Genomic DNA, 16084 nt, shown 5'->3' with positions numbered 1-16084 from the left:
CTGGACCTTTTAATATTCGATAGATTCCAATGAGGTCCTCCTTTATTTTTCTAAACACCAGCGAGCACAGACCTAGAGCCAACAAATGCTACAGGTATGTTAACTTTTCATTCCCAGGATCATTCTCGTGAGCCTCCTCTGGACCCTGTCCAATGCCAGCACATCTATTTGTAGATAATGGACCCAAAACTGCTCATAATACTCCAAGTGCCATCTGACTGATGCCTTGTAAATACTTAATATTACATACTTACTCTTATCTTCGAGTCCTCTTGAAACAAATGCTAATATTACATTTGTCTTCCTTACCACTAACTCAACCTGCAAGTTAAACTTTAGGGAATCCTACACAAGGACTGCCAAATCCCTTTGCATCTCTGATTTTTGAATTTTCTCTCCATTTAGAAAATAGTCTTTGCCTTTATTCCTTCTAGCAATGTGCATGACCATATACTTCTCTAAGCCATATTCCATCTGCCACTTTGCCCATTTTCCTAATATTCCTTCTGCAGACTCCCTGCTCCCTCAACACTACCTGCCCTTCCACCTCTCTTCATATCATCCGAAAACTTAGCCACAAAGCCATCCATTCCATCATCCAAATTATTGACGTATAACATGAAAGGTAGCAGTCCCAAAACAGGCCCCACTGGAACACCACTCATCACCCGCAGCTAACCAGAAAATGCCCCTTTATTCCCAGTCTGCCTCCTGCCAGTCAGCCAATCTTCCATCCATGTTAGTATCTTGTAATACCATCAACTCTAAGATTGTTAAGCAGCCTCATGTGCATCACCTTGTCAAAGGCCTTCTGAAAATCCAAGTAAACAACAACTATTGACTTTGTTTTATCTATCCTGCTTGTGCTTTGCTCAAAGAATTCCAATAGATTTGTCAAGTATGATTTCCCCTGAAGGAAACTATGCTTGTGTTGATCTATGTGCCTCCAAGTATCCCAAACTTCATCCTTAATAATGCACTCCAACATCTTCCCAACCACTGAAGTCTGGCTAACTGGCCTATAATTCCTTTTCTTTTGTCTCCCTTCCTTCTTAAAGAGTGGAGTGACATTTGCAATTTTGCAGAACTCTAGGACCACTCTAGAATCTAGTGATTCTTGAAAGATCATTCCTAATGCCTTTTTCAGCTACCTTTTTCAAAACCTTGTATTCCATCTGGTCCAAGTGACTTATCTTCCCTCAGATCTTTCAGCTTCCCAACCGCCTTCTCCTTAGTATTTGCAACTACAGTCGCTTCTGCCCCTTGGCACTCTTGAATTCTGGCATGTTGCTAGTGTCCTCCACAGTGAAAACTGACGCAAAATATTTATTAAGTTCATCACTATTTCTTTGCTTCCCATTACTAACTCTTCAGTGTCATTTTCCTGCAGTCTGATATCCACTCTCACCTTTCTTTTACTCTTAATACAGTATATTTGAAAACAGTTTGTATCCTCATTTAGAATATTGGCTAGCTTACCTTCATATTTCATCTTTTCTCTTCTTATGTTTTTTTTGGTGCCTATTTGCTATATCATATGTCCCCTCTTTTCCTTTCATGCTCTCTTTGACTTCCCTTGTCAGCCACAGTTGCCTCATTCACATTTTTGAATATTTCTTCATCTTTGGGATGTATCTATCTTGCACCTTCCAAATTGCCCCCAGAAACACCAGCCATTGCAGTCTGCCATCATCCCTGCTCGTATCTCCTTCCAATCAGCTTTGGCCATCTCCTCTCTTCTGCCTCTATAATTTTCTTTACTCCACTATAACACGGATCTATCGGACTTGTTCTTCTCCTTCTCAAACTGTAGGGTGAATTCTATCATATTATGATCACTGTCTGCTAAGTTCCCTTATCAAATGTGGTTCATAATGCAACACCCAATCCAGAATTGCCATTTGCGTAGTGGGCTCAACTATAAGCTGTTCTAAAAATCTATCTCATAGGCATTCTACAAATTCCTTCTCTTGGCATCCAGCACCAACCTGATTTTCCCATTCAATCTGCATATTGAAATCCCCCATGAATATTTTAACATTGTCCTTTTCACATGCCTTTTCTATCTTCTTTTGTAATTTGTACCCCATATCTTGGCTGCTGTTCAGGTATCAGTATCTAACTTCCTTCAGGGTCTTTTTACCCTTGCAGTTTCTTAATTCTACCCACAAGGATTCTACACCTTCTGATCCTATGTCATCTCTTCCTAAGGAGTTGATTTCTTATTTTTACCAAAAGAGCTTCCCCACTGCTCTGTCTACCTGCTTGTCCTTTCAATACAATATCTATCCTTGGATGTTAATCTCCTATTTATGATTTTTTTCATCCACAACTCAGTGGTGCCCACAACATAATACCTGGCAATCTCTACTGGTACCACAAGACATCTACCTTATTCCATTTACTGAATGTATTCAAATATAACACCTTCAGTCTTTTTTGATTTTGCCCCGTGTTACACTTTAACTCATCCCACTGACTGTAATTTTGCCCTATCATCTACCTGTCCTTCCTTACAATCTCACTACATACTGCATCAACTTGTATAGTAACTGCCCCAGCTTGAGCCCTTTCATTCCTTCCCATCCCCTTGCCAGATTAGTGAAGAATTCCAATCACTGTATCTTCTCCTGGTAGATCATTTTCACCCCCTCCTCCAGCAGTATCCAAAGTGGTATACTTATTATTGAGGGGAACAGCCACAGAGGTACTCTGCACTGGCTGCCTGTTGTCTTTCCCTCTCCCGACAGTCACCCAGGTCGCTGCCCTCTGCAACATAGGAGTGACTACCTCCCTGTAGCTTCTGTCTATCACCACCTCGTTCTCCCTATGGCCTGAAGATCATCCAGCTGCAGCTCCAGTTCCTTAACACAGTTTCTAAGGAGCTGCAGCTCGGTGCACTTCATGCAAATACACTTATCAGGGAGACTGGAGGTCTCCCAGTCTCACACAACTCACACAAAGAACATACCACTACTTCCATATCCATTCTTACCTACTAGCTATGTACTAATAGACAAAGAGAAAAAAAGGGATTTACTGGAAACTTACTTAGAACCTTTGCTAGTGCCTGCCCAAGCCTGTCTCGCCAAAGACATGTTGAGCTAAAGCCTCCCACTCTAACACTGGCCCACTCCAACAGTGGCCTCTCTGCTTACACTTCTCTTTTTATTGGCTCCAACAAAACTCACTCCTGACGAGACCTGTTCTTTTCAAATGGCACCTGTTCTGCAACAATGTCTCGCTACTTCAAATTATAATGGGGTGGGTGTTGTATAAGAACATGCCATTGTTGTTTAGGTCTGCTGCTCATTCCGACTCTGTTTTTCTTTAGGTGAGAATCGTTTTGTCTCTCCACTTTCCTGGGATCTAGTTGGAAGAAATCTATTTGCCATGGCTGTGGAGGGAGTGGTCTTCTTTATCATCACAGTGCTGATTCAGTACAGGTTCTTTATAAAACCAAGGTAAATGTTGCCAATACAGCTCATCTCCAGATTACAAAAGAGTATCATTCCTGTGAATTGTTCATAAACTGAACTGCTTGCAAGTCAGACATGTGGCCGTGAACCAAGTTCTACCCAGCTGAAAATTCATTCAGCCCACAGCAGCTGTACTGCTGGTTTCCCAAATGATCTTCCATGTATATCAGCTGTGCATTTGTCACACGTTCATACTATATAGTTCATGGAGTTCAACAAAATAAGGAGGGGGATGTTTATGAAGAGCATTACACCAGTTTAGAACAATAGAGCCCAATATCTTGTTTCTGCAGAGCTTCAATGTTTTAATGCATAGTTTATACCTCTCGATCTCCACTTAAAAAAACACAATACTTTAAAATGGAAAAAATAGATTTTGTTATCAATTTACTTCATGGTTATCCTCTCATTCAATCCCTTCAATAGATGTGTTTACTTAGCACTTTGCCAAACAATGTTTTCAGTCCAATAGGTTAATTTGCATACAGAAATCATATTATGGTAGGTAATGGGTACCCATTTGATACCATGAGATTTGTGTAAAATTGTGTTTCAAAGTAAAACGTTGGTAAAAAAAAAATAACAGTTGATAAAAAATGTTCTGTGTCCCTGTTCAATTAAATCAGTGACTCATTCCTGGTGTTGTGGTGTTGAGACATGAGAATGTAGGGCATTAATGTCTTTTTTCTGTTTGTCTAGACCCTCATCTGTAAAGCTGCCAGAGGTGACTGATGATGATGAAGATGTGGCTAAGGAGAGGCAGAGGGTCTTGAGTGGTGGGTGCCAGAATGACATTCTGGAGCTGAAAAGCCTCACCAAGGTGAGTTACAAATTGTGCTTTTGATCAAAGTAGGAAGACAGGACAAGTTTTCATTGCTGCTCACAATGAGTGGGTTTCTGTTCCAGATCTACAGAATGAAGCGGAAGCCTGCTGTTGACCGACTTTGTGTGGGGATCCCACCTGGAGAGGTAGGAGGTGCTAAGAGACATCTTTGGATTGGCATAGTAATCAAGAGATAGTGATTGTGTTTCTATTTTTTGTTATGACATGGAATGAGGGCATTCGACCTGTCCAGTTTGTAGCTGTGCACAAAACAGGCAAATTCCCCTACAAGAGTTTCCCTGCAAACACGACTCCTTACTTGCCCTGCCCCCAATAATGTCAAGATTCTACCACCCACTTATAATTTAAAATGGGTAATTAATCTACCAACCCACTTATCACTGGGATGCAGTAGGGAACTGGACCACCTGTGGAAACCCACACAGTTGCAGTAAGAACATGTAAACTCTTTGGAAGACCGCATCAGTGGTGAGGAGTGAACCTTGATTACTGACACTATGAGGCATCAGCTTTACTAGTTGTGCCACTATACTCATCATCTTCAGTTTATTGAAAAGACATGATCCTCCAAAACATAATTAGGTAATTGTTAGTATCTAGCGTACAAGCAAGTTCTCTTACTAACGTACTTGGGCCCTTAGCTCCCAGTGGAGCATAGGCCATTGATGACCTGCTGTCTCCATTGTCTGCTGAAGTTGATGGTATTGTTGGAGTTCGTCAATGTTTCTGTAATCTATTGTATCCACTGTACAAGGGCCTGGCCTATACAGCTTCACCAGAGCCCTGTTGGCCGTTCTTACCTATTTCCGCCTCTCACGACAGGGACATAGGTTTGGACTTTGAGAGACAAAAAAGTTCCCTGATGCTACTTTTTTCCATTCCAGTGCTTTGGGCTTTTAGGCGTGAATGGTGCTGGGAAATCAACAACTTTCAAGATGTTGACAGGTGATAGTTACGTCACAGGAGGAGAGGCTTTCCTAAAAGGACACAGGTAAATCAGTGTGTTTGTGACTGTTCAAAGATAACTAATTAATCCCAAAAACAATTATAACCATATAACAATTACAGCACGGAAACAGGCCATCTCGGCCCTTCTAGTCCGTGCTGAACATTTACGTCAGTGTTTACCTGCCATGAAATATCTGCTCAATGTAATTCAGGGCTTGGTTGTAGCAGGTGCATCAGTGTATGAATGGCATTCACACAAAGCCAAATTCACATCATCAATGTTCTTAGGCCTTTCCAGTGTCTAAGTAGGAGGACCTAGGACCTAAACAGTATGCCTGATATTAGTATCCTAGGAAAGAGCCATCCAATTTTGCCAGGTAGAGGAACACAGTGACAATTTCTCCCAATGCTTCTCATTGCTTGCAGAAGTCCTGCTCCTAACCTGTGTCTTTCATAGAGGTTTTGCCATTGGATCTACGGGTGTGGTGTAACTGGAGCACCCGTGTAAATAAGGTGGCAGAGTAGCAGAGTGATTAGCATAACACTTACAGCACTAATGATCCAGGTTACGTTTTGCCGCTGTCTGTAATAAGTTTGTACGTTCTTCCCATGATGGCATGGGTTTCCTCTGGGTTCTCCGGTTTCCACCCACGTTACAAAGTCGTATGGATTAGTAGGTTAATAGTCACATGGGTACAATTTCTGACACAGGCTCGTTGAGTCGGGATGAGTTAGTTACCATGCTGTATCTCTAAAAATGAAGGAGAGAAGGTTAGCCATTGTAGAATTGTGCAGGGAAGAATGATGGCCCAATATTCCTGGCACTTCTCCAGGAGCTTTCCAAAAACCCAAATTCCAGTGTATTATTTTTAACAGACTGGATCATGCTACTTCACAGCAGAGTGTGTGATGCAGACTACATTTATGTATAGTAGCAGTCAGATACATTATTTCACTGTGGAGACACAAGAAAGCACCTTATTTCATTAGCACATCATATCAGGAAGATGAGGAACGGAAAGGGGTCATGGGCACACTAGTTGTTATGGGGATATTTGGTTACTGGTCAACTGAGATATGTGTAAGTAGAAAATATGGAGGTGTGACATAATTTTTTCTAGTGTCTTTTTCTATAACAAAAGTAAAAGATGTAGATAGTTTGTCATCTCTCTCTAGCAATTAACATTCTCTTTTAGTACCCAGCCCTGCGGTCAACCTCTGAGAGGGTGGTTCAGACGATATGTGTTGATTATAGTTCCACCATGACAACCTTGCTCATGGATGTCCTGTCTGTCAGTGAAAGACCAACTAGATTGATGTTGGATGATGAAGCAGAGAGCAAGAGATATGGGAGCAATATGATTAAGATACTGGCGTCAAAATTGGAGTCACTATGGGGAAGCATTAACATGAGTTAGCAAGATCACATCACAAAGCTCCTTTTACAGATCTCAGAACTCTTACTCTGCATATTTCTAGTATTTATTTTCGCATACAAGCATTTGGGATCAAATGATTATAAGAAGCAGACTGAGCTTTCTAGGATTACTTTATATTCACCTAACTTAGTTGATCTAATACAGCATGATCCAAAATTTATCTGTTGTTTTTTTTTGATGTGAAGGCTAGAGATTTCTCTATCTTGTGCCTCAATTACCATTCAATAGATGGCTCCTTATCAAAAAAGAAAAGTGCAAGAAGACTTCACTGAAAATAAATGGTCTGATCTTGTTTTTCTTGCTACAGCATTCTATCTAATATGCAAGAGGTCCATCGAAACATGGGCTACTGCCCTCAGTTTGACGCCATCAATGAACTGCTGACTGGCCGGGAACATCTGGAGCTTTATGCACTCCTCCGTGGAATTCCAGAAAAGGAAATCTGCAAGGTGAGGTAGTGCACTAGAGCCAGTATCGTAGCGCACGTCATCTATCTGAGTGACATTTTGCCAAAGCTTGTGTGATCAGAACTTGCTGACTTAAAGAAAAATTATAGGAGTGGTGTGGGATATCTGTATCCTTCTAGTTTGTGGTTGTATGATGACTTTGTAGCTGGTTATCGGTGTGCACTGACATCATTTCTACCCTTCAGATTGCTGAGTGGGGAATCCGGAAGCTGGGAATTGTGCGCTATGCAGACAAAAAGGCCGGTAACTACAGTGGAGGGAATCAGCGCAAGCTCTCCACTGCCATGGCCTTGATAGGGGGTCCTCCAGTTTTATTTCTGGTGAGTGTTCACATTTCTGTTTCCTTATAATATGGGGAGATACAACTTTTGACCCATTAAATCTGTGCTGAGAGAACAATTCCAGTCCCATTCTAATTTACCCAGTAGCCTAATCTCCCATGTTCTCATCAATATCTCCCAAGTTCCAACACTCTACACACATTAGGAGCAATGTACAGTCACCAATTAAATTATTAACTTACACATCTTTGGGATATGGGAGAAACTAGAGTACCTAGAAGAAAGCCACCGGGAGAACAAGCAAACTCCACACAGAGAGCACTGGATGTCAGGATTGTACCCAGTGTGCTGGAGATGTGAGGCAGCAGCTCTATCAGCTGTGCCGCTGTACCTCCCTATACTATCTGACTGCCAACCCTGCAAATTGAACTCCGTGCACGGAGGTCAAAGGCATCAAAATTCTAAATATTGCTCCCTGGCTCCCTTCCTTCATCCCTTTCTCCTATGGTCCACTCTTTTCTCCCATCAGATTTCCTCCTCTCTGGCCCTTTAACTTTCCCACCCATCTGTCTTCATCTATCACCTCCCAGCTATCCTCCTTCCCCTCTCCTCACCTTATTATTCTGGTGTCCTTCCCTTTCCTTCTCAGTCCTGAAGAAGCACCTCAGCCCGAAACATCAACGTTCATTTCCATAGATGCTGCCTGACCTGCTGAGTTCCTTCAGCGTTTTGTAGTTGTTGCTTTGAATTTCCAGAATCTGGAGACTTCTTCATGTTTATTTTTTTAATTTATTTTTTGTAGCGAAATGTACATTGTTCTTTTTGTTGATTTGGATTGCCCATCCCTAATTGTCCCTTAACTGAGGGAACAGTTATGTATCAATGACATCGGTGGGAATGGAGTCATATTTATACCAGACACACTAAGGGTGAGGGAATCAGCAGGTTTCCTTTTAGAGCAGTTCACCTGTTTAATAATTACTATTATTGTATGTAGCTTTAATTCTAGATGTATTTAATTATCTGAACATAAGTTTTACAGTTTCCATCTTGGGGTTTCAACTGGAGCCTCTGGGTCAGCAGTCCAGAGCTAGAGTCATTAAATCATGGATCTTAGTGCTGGTTCGGTCACTAAACTGTTGTATAGCTACTGAATCAACATACTGAGTACAACAGAGCTCTGTTGTAGTCAGTATGGTGACCGACGTTGGATAGTTACAAACATTGCAATAGTTCAAACTTGACGTTATGTGCTAATGGAGCATTTTGGATTCTTTCAAAGGTGAAGAAAAAATGTTTAAACCAATGCAGCACCTACAAAAAGATTAAGATGTCCACCATATTTACGTTTTAAATTTCAACCCACTCATTTCTCTAATTTCACTGTCTTGGGGATGTAATATCTGTTGGATAATTCATTTGTGCTGGATACATTAGGTCTGTAATCATAGTGAGTGATGTTCAAGGGAACCTCTTTTGTTGTCAAAAACAGGATGAACCCACAACAGGTATGGATCCAAAAGCACGGAGATTCCTGTGGAACACAATTCTCAGTATCATTAAAGGAGGTCGCTCAGTGGTTTTGACATCACACAGGTGCGTGTATGGCAAGCATCAGGGAGATTGCATTCATTCAGATGAACCAGTTGTTAAGTTGCAGCTAAAAATATGTGACTTTCATCATTCACCTCTGAGGCACTGTTCCCAGCAAATTTAGTATGACTTCCTTTTGCCACAGCAGGGCTCATATAGCCTCACGGCTGAGGTCCTGGAGATGCTGAGGACATGATGGTTCAGGACAGGAAGAGATCGTTCACTCTTATTAAATATTGAACCTTGTAGAACATAAAATAGACCATCTACAGTGCATTTCATTCTTGTAGAGTCATACAACATGGAAACAGGCCCTTTGATCCAACTTGCCCATGCCAACTGTGTTGTCCAGCAGGCTTGTCCCATCTGCCCCCATGTGACCCATTGCCCTCTAAACCTCTCCTTTCCATGTGCTTATCAAGGTGGCTATTAAATGTTGCTTAAGTGCCTGCCTCTACCTCTGGCAACTCATTCCAAATAGGCACCATCTTTCGCATGAAAATTCAGCCCCGATGTCCCTTTTAAATTTAGTGCCTCTGATCTTAAACGGACTGTATGTCCTTTTGTTTTTGGATGACCCCACCCCCAGGACTATGTGCTTTCACCCTTTCTAATCCATCATAATCTTAAATATCTCTATCTGGTCACCTCTTAGTTCCCTGCATTCCAGAGAATGTTGTCCTATATGTAGAACCTCTCCTTGTAACTCAGATGCCAGTTGTCCATATCATTTGTTTATGGGTGCATGCTGGGGAATTTAATCTTGCTCAGTAATACTGAGGACACATTGTAGTAGCCACAACCAGTTGAGCAATATTATTCTGTTCATGTTGTAATGATTTCTTTAGCTGTCTGATCAGATTAACTGGGTTCAAGGCATATGATTGGCTGTGTAGTTATTAACCTCTGGCATCACATCACTTATGCAAACATATTAAAAAGCAGTGTGAGCAGAAGCACTTCCCAATGCTATAAATATTCACTTCCTGACCCGATAAATATTCTTAATGTGCCAGCAAATGCTAAAGTGCATTCCAGTCCTTAAGGAATGCTGTTAATATTGAGCTAACACCATTAACAACTACCTCCTGTATATGTTTCATTCTGAATCTTTTCAGTAGAGGGAAAGGGGATGGTTTTCATATATATACCCAAACTTCGGAACCTCGTGTAATAGAATGTGCATGTGTAAATAAATATACACCAACTTCATAAGATGTATTTTAGATGCATATGTATAACTTGCATGACTATATTTACTATGGATATAAACATTTGTCCCTCATGTATCCAGGATCCTGAGGACTAGAGAATTCTTCCTCTGCTACTCAGAGTGCTTCAGATCAGTAATTTTGCAAGTGACATTTATAATATGTAACAACTCAGGACTTGATCTAAATCATATTTCAAGTTGACTGCTTGCTACTAAGTGTAGAGTGGTGCCTCCAGTCAAGTGCTAATAGTCTTCTCTGCTTGTTTCCATGCAGTATGGAGGAGTGCGAGGCTCTGTGCACTCGCATGGCAATAATGGTTAATGGCAAATTCCGCTGTCTGGGCAGCGTACAGCACCTCAAGAACAGGTAACACCCTGAGTAGTCTTCTAACAATGAAGCTGTAGTGAATCAGTGAATTAGATTGTTAAGTTGGTTTATTATTGTCACATGTACCAAACTTTGAGTGAAAAACCTGTCTTGTATATTGCCCATACAGATCACTTCAGTGCAAATGCATTGACGTAGTACAATGTAAAGCAATAATAGAGTGCAGAATAAAATGTTACAGTTACAGAGGGTAGTAAAGTGCAAGGTCACAGCCAGGTAGGTTATGAGGTCAAGAGTCCATTTTGTATTATTAGGGAACCAGTCAATAGTTTTATAACAGTGGAGTTGAAGCTGTCCTTGAGCCTGGTGGTGCGTGCATGTTCAGAGCATCTCTCATTGTTAATCATTGGGAAGGTTATCAAATTAATAGAAAATATTAAATTAGACAAAGGGAGCACATCAGGAGAAAATGAATTATACTGAGTTAAAATTCCTAGCACCATCTGAAGATTGAAATGAGAAACATGAAACATCAGTGAAATCCTTCTTCTATGTTATAGAGAGTTTATTTTCGATTGGTTTTCAAATCGACAGTGGGTAATCTGAAAATTCATAGACTACCTTTACCCTGCCAAAAAAGAATCTCTTGATGAATTTCTCAAACTATATCTCCTACATAATTCTATGAATGAAACACAGAACCCAGAGTTCCAATAATTAAATTGTGACAGACAGGTCTGCAAATTGTGCTTGGATATCTTGTGGCTATTAATCAAAAGAATTATTTCATTGCGTCAAATTTAGTTACCTCTATATCATCAATAAGTGCTTTTCATGATGCCCTTTTTAGAGCCTGGTTCACTAAAGCACCATTCAATACGATTTTGCATTAATATCCATTCAATACGATTTTGCATTAATATTCTTGGACTTTCTTTTGGATGTAAGGCAAATGTTGCTTTTGCTGAATTCGTGCATTGCAGAGAGAGGGATATGGGATTTTTGGTTTCCCTGTATCAACATAACAATTTGCAATTCAGATATGAAACTGGTAAGAATAAGGGTCTCTCTATTTAAGGTCCTCGCAAAGTGTCTTTGTACAACATCTTGAGACATCATCAATGCCACCATTCTGAGGAAGCTTCCCAATTTGGGGCGTAGATGGGCTGTGATGTTACAATCCAGCCAGAATGTATGAAAACTACCATCTGCATGTCTCTCTCCAATGGCTGCTGATCTGGAAAAGTATCATTATTTTATCATCATCCAAATCCTGGAACTACCTTCCCAACAGCATTGTTGAAGCACATTCAAAGTGTGGATTTCAGTAGTTCAAGAAGGAGGCTGACCATCACCTTTCAAGAGTATTTGATAACTTGGAATAAATGATGGTGATATCCAATATAAATTTGAAAAGTAATTTTCCCTAATTTCACACAAAATATTTAAAACCAATAATGAAGGGAAATATTTATGTATAAATGTTGACTGATTTAAATCCTAGCTTCCACAGTTAACATCCAAGCTACTGCATCACTTCATTGAACTCATCTGTGTGTGTCACCATCTCTTTACATAGTTATGTAAAGGATACACAGAACCCATAGTTCCAATTGTTAAGTTATGAAACACAGGTCTGCAAATTGTAGTTGGATATTTTGTGGCCATTAACTTTAACAATTACCATTGTCTTCTTTCCAGGTTTGGTGATGGATACACAATAATCGTGCGGATAGCTGGTCAAAACCCAGACCTGACTCCTGTGGAGCAATTCTTTAAGCGGGCTTTCCCTGGTAGCATTCTCAAGGAGAAACATCGCAGCATGCTCCAGTACCAGTTGCCTTCATACCAGTCCTCCTTATCAAGAATCTTCAGTATTCTCTCCAGCAACAAGGAGAAGCTTCATATTGAGGACTACTCCGTTTCACAAACCACATTAGACCAAGTAGGTGCTTGCTTCTTTGTTCATTGAGACCTAAACTATGGGTGCACACTACTGCTAATTTAGAATAACAGGTACCCCAGCAATACCACAAATTTAAAATGGCTTTGTCTTTTTTGCTTCCCTTTCTCATTTCTTCCTCATGCAAAGATCCCTACATTCCTATTTTCCGCATTGATAATTTCTCTTGCTCACTTTGGGGACCGAACCATGGCCCTTCAGTGTTGGACCCCCTTTTTAAACTAGTGTCCTCATCAATTCTCGCAGTTAGAATGAGAATCAGAATCAGGTTTAATATCACTGGCATGTGTTGTGAAAATTGTTAACTTTGCAGCAGCAGCATAATGCAATACTTGATAATAGAGAAAAAAACTGAGTTACAGTAAGTAAATAAGTAGCGCAAAAATAGAAATAAAAGAAGTCGTGTGGTAGTGTTCGTGGGTTCAATGTCCATTCAGAAATTGAATGGCAGAGCTGTTACTGAATCGCTGAGTGTGTGCCTTTAGGCTTCAGTACCTTCTTCTTGATGGTAGCAATGAGAAGAGGGCAAGTCCTGTGTGATAAGGGTCCTTAATGAAGGACCCCACCTTTCTGAGGCGTCAGTCCTTGAAGATGCCCTGGATACTACAGAGGCGAGTGCCCATGATGAGAATGACTAAATTTACAACTTTCTGAAGCTTACTAAGATCCTGTGCAGTAGCTTTCCCCACCAGATGGTGATGCAGCCTTTCAGAACACTCTCCACAGTACATCTGTAGAAATTTGCAAGTGTTTTAGGTGACATACCAAATCTCCTCAAACTCCTAATGAAATATAGCTGCTGTCTTTCCTTCTTTTTAATTGCATTGATATGTTGGGTCCAGGATAGATCCTCACAGATATTGACACCCAGGAGCTTGAAATTGCTCACTCTTTCTGCTTCTGATCCTTCTATGTGTTTCCCTCGTCTTACACTTTCTGAAATCCACAATCAGTTCTTTCGTCTCACTGACTTTGAGTGCCAGGTTGTAGCTGTGACACCACTCAATTAGCTGATATATCTCTCTTGTATGCCCTTTCATCACCATCTGAAATTCTATCAACAGTAGTTGTACCAGCAAGCAAATTTATAGGTGGCTTTTGAACTATGCCTCACCACATAGTCATGGCTGTAGAAAGAGTAGAATCATTTAATTCTTTGACGAAAGTTGGGCAGCTATGCTTGGAGGTGCTAGAGTTTAGAAGAGTGAGAAAGGACTTGATTATAACATACAAGATCCTAATGAATCTTGACAGGGTGGATGTGGAGACAATCTGCAATTAGAGATCCCTGTTTAAAAATATCTGGTCATCTATTTTAGATAGAGATAATACTTCTCTGTTGTGTCAGAGAGTTGAGGATTGTGGTTGCGCTGATACGCAACGAGTGAAAGCAACACACCAAGTCGAGCAGTATCTGGTTGAACTGTTTACTGTTTCAATCCGCACGCACTTAAGTACCCGCTCCCAGCATCCCCCGCTCTTTGCGGGGCGGAAGTGACGTCGGCTTCCGGGCCGAGGTCTGCCCCGCACTCAGAGCCCTCTCAGTTGCCGCTGGCTGCGGACTCGCCCGCGATTGCTGGAGCCAGTTCACTTGCCGCATAGGCGAGCCGCCTCAGGATCTTTATAACATTCTTTCTCAAAGAGTGATTGGGAAAGGCCCCATTCAAGTACAAAACTTCTTCAAAGGGTAGCTTTATGAATTAAGTTCTGTTCTTTGTCCCTTGCTACTGTAATTCATTGTGTGTTTCTCTTCAGGTATTTGTAAACTTTGCCAAGGACCAAAGTGACGATGACCTCCTAAAGGACACATCCATTCACAGAAATGACACCGTCCTCAATGTTGCACTCCTGAATTCATTTTTACATGACAGCAATGTGAAGGAAAGCTGTGTGTGAACTGATGAACTGAATGTCAGACCTGAACAGAAACTTCCCTTCAAAATCTGAACTTGTTTTTTCAGTAAATAAGAGAGGAAGAATAAAACTGGACACTCTACTGATGCCATTCAATGCAATCCAATGCAACAATTCCACTATTTTGTGACAAGCGGTGCCTCTGTTCATTGTTAATTAGTACTGAGGTTAAGTCGAAAACTTGAATATAGTTTGTATTACAATATGACCTTGTGAAACTCTAGTATGATACGGAATTTCAATTTAACAATAACAATGCGACAATCCTACAGTTAATCACTTGTCAGGGTGCTACGGTAGCGTAGCGAATGGTACAACTCCATTAAAGCTCGGGGCATCGGGGTTCGAAGTTCAGTTCCATAGCATTGTAAGAAAGTTCGTACGTTTTTCCTGTGTGTGCCTGGGTTTCCACAGCATGCTCCGGTTTCCTCCCACAGTCCAAAGACTTACCAATTAATAGGTTAATTGGTCATTGTAAATTCTCCCATGATCGGGCTAGAGTTAAATAGGTGGGTTGCTGGGTCAGGCAGCTTGTTAAGCCAATAGGGCCTGTTCCACACTCTATCTCTAAATAAGTAAAAGTTAGCAATGGGTTAGCAAATCAATAACTCATCCGCACACAAATACATACAAACCAGTCCATGTAGTTGATAAAGTATTTACCAAATTCTGAAGCTTTCAGAAATCGTAACCAAAGCTGGCCTCAATTCCTTTAATAACCCTTCTCTAAGACTACTTTTTTAGATATAAACAAAATATCTTAGTAAGCTATTTATTTAACGACTACAGATATTATGAATGAAAACAGAAGTGTTTACATTGCATCCTATCAGGAATAAAATTACACACTTCCACGGGCACTAGAGTTTTTTAATGGTCATCTTTAAAAATACTTTGATTGTTTCATTCCAAGCACTTTATACAGAATGTTCTGAAATACATTGTTTTGTTTTTGTTTGCACTGTAAAATCAATTTAGTCATTATAAATGCAAACAAAGAAAAATAGCAAAGCTTGGAGATGATAAAGTTTTAATGTTTATAACTTAAAAGTCATTTTTCATATCAAAATTTTACAATACCAAAATAATAACTTGTTTGTGAGAAAATTTTAATGTCTAAATATATTTGTATGTTTTATGTTTCCTACACTTTATGTTAGAAATAAAATTGTGATAACATTGATTTTATTTTGCCATCTGTAAGAAGTAGAAGCAGGACTCGACCATTTGGTCCGCCTTGCTTGTTCCATCATCCAGTAAGATCATGGATAACCTTTAACCTCAGCACTGCTTCCCTACACCAGTCCCAAATCGACGGAACAAGTCCATTATCATCCCCTACTTTTCCTGCTCAATCCCTCCCTTCTACTGTTTTCCTGAACACATTGATAGTGCTGACTTCATTGATTTCATCTGGTTTGGGACTGGACATGAGGGGCTGGAGGGGCGTTGGGGATTCAGGTTGCTAGTAAATTTGTTTGAGGGAAAGTCAGAGGTTTCCCTGAACAGTGGAGGGCCAGGCTCAGACAATGTTGCAGAGGGAGGGATAAGAGGTTTTATGTTCCAAAGGCTTTATGCACAGCTTAACGTTTCAAAGGTCAGCACAGTCAGTTAG

At 40.6% G+C, this 16084-nt stretch overlaps 1 protein-coding gene across 2 annotated transcripts in view; it reads left to right on the top strand.

The window, feature by feature from the left end:
- Nucleotides 1-15652, top strand: part of LOC140197766 (phospholipid-transporting ATPase ABCA1-like) — a 164314-nt gene extending 148662 nt beyond the window's left edge. For both annotated transcript variants that reach the window (XM_072258199.1, XM_072258201.1), the window contains 10 exons: nt 3335-3464; nt 4179-4299; nt 4386-4448; nt 5208-5314; nt 7018-7159; nt 7363-7497; nt 8951-9054; nt 10539-10631; nt 12294-12537; nt 14311-15652. In XM_072258199.1, coding sequence (XP_072114300.1) covers nt 3335-3464; nt 4179-4299; nt 4386-4448; nt 5208-5314; nt 7018-7159; nt 7363-7497; nt 8951-9054; nt 10539-10631; nt 12294-12537; nt 14311-14451 — 1280 coding nt within the window. In that variant the 3' untranslated portion in view covers nt 14452-15652. The remainder of the gene's footprint in view (nt 1-3334; nt 3465-4178; nt 4300-4385; nt 4449-5207; nt 5315-7017; nt 7160-7362; nt 7498-8950; nt 9055-10538; nt 10632-12293; nt 12538-14310) is intronic.
- The last annotated feature ends 432 nt before the right edge of the window (nt 15653-16084 follow it).

This window comes from Mobula birostris, chromosome 5 (genome assembly GCF_030028105.1).
Source record: "Mobula birostris isolate sMobBir1 chromosome 5, sMobBir1.hap1, whole genome shotgun sequence".
NCBI lineage: Eukaryota > Metazoa > Chordata > Chondrichthyes > Myliobatiformes > Myliobatidae > Mobula > Mobula birostris.
Note: the sequence above shows the minus strand (reverse complement) of the source record. Positions and strands in the feature narration are given on the sequence as shown.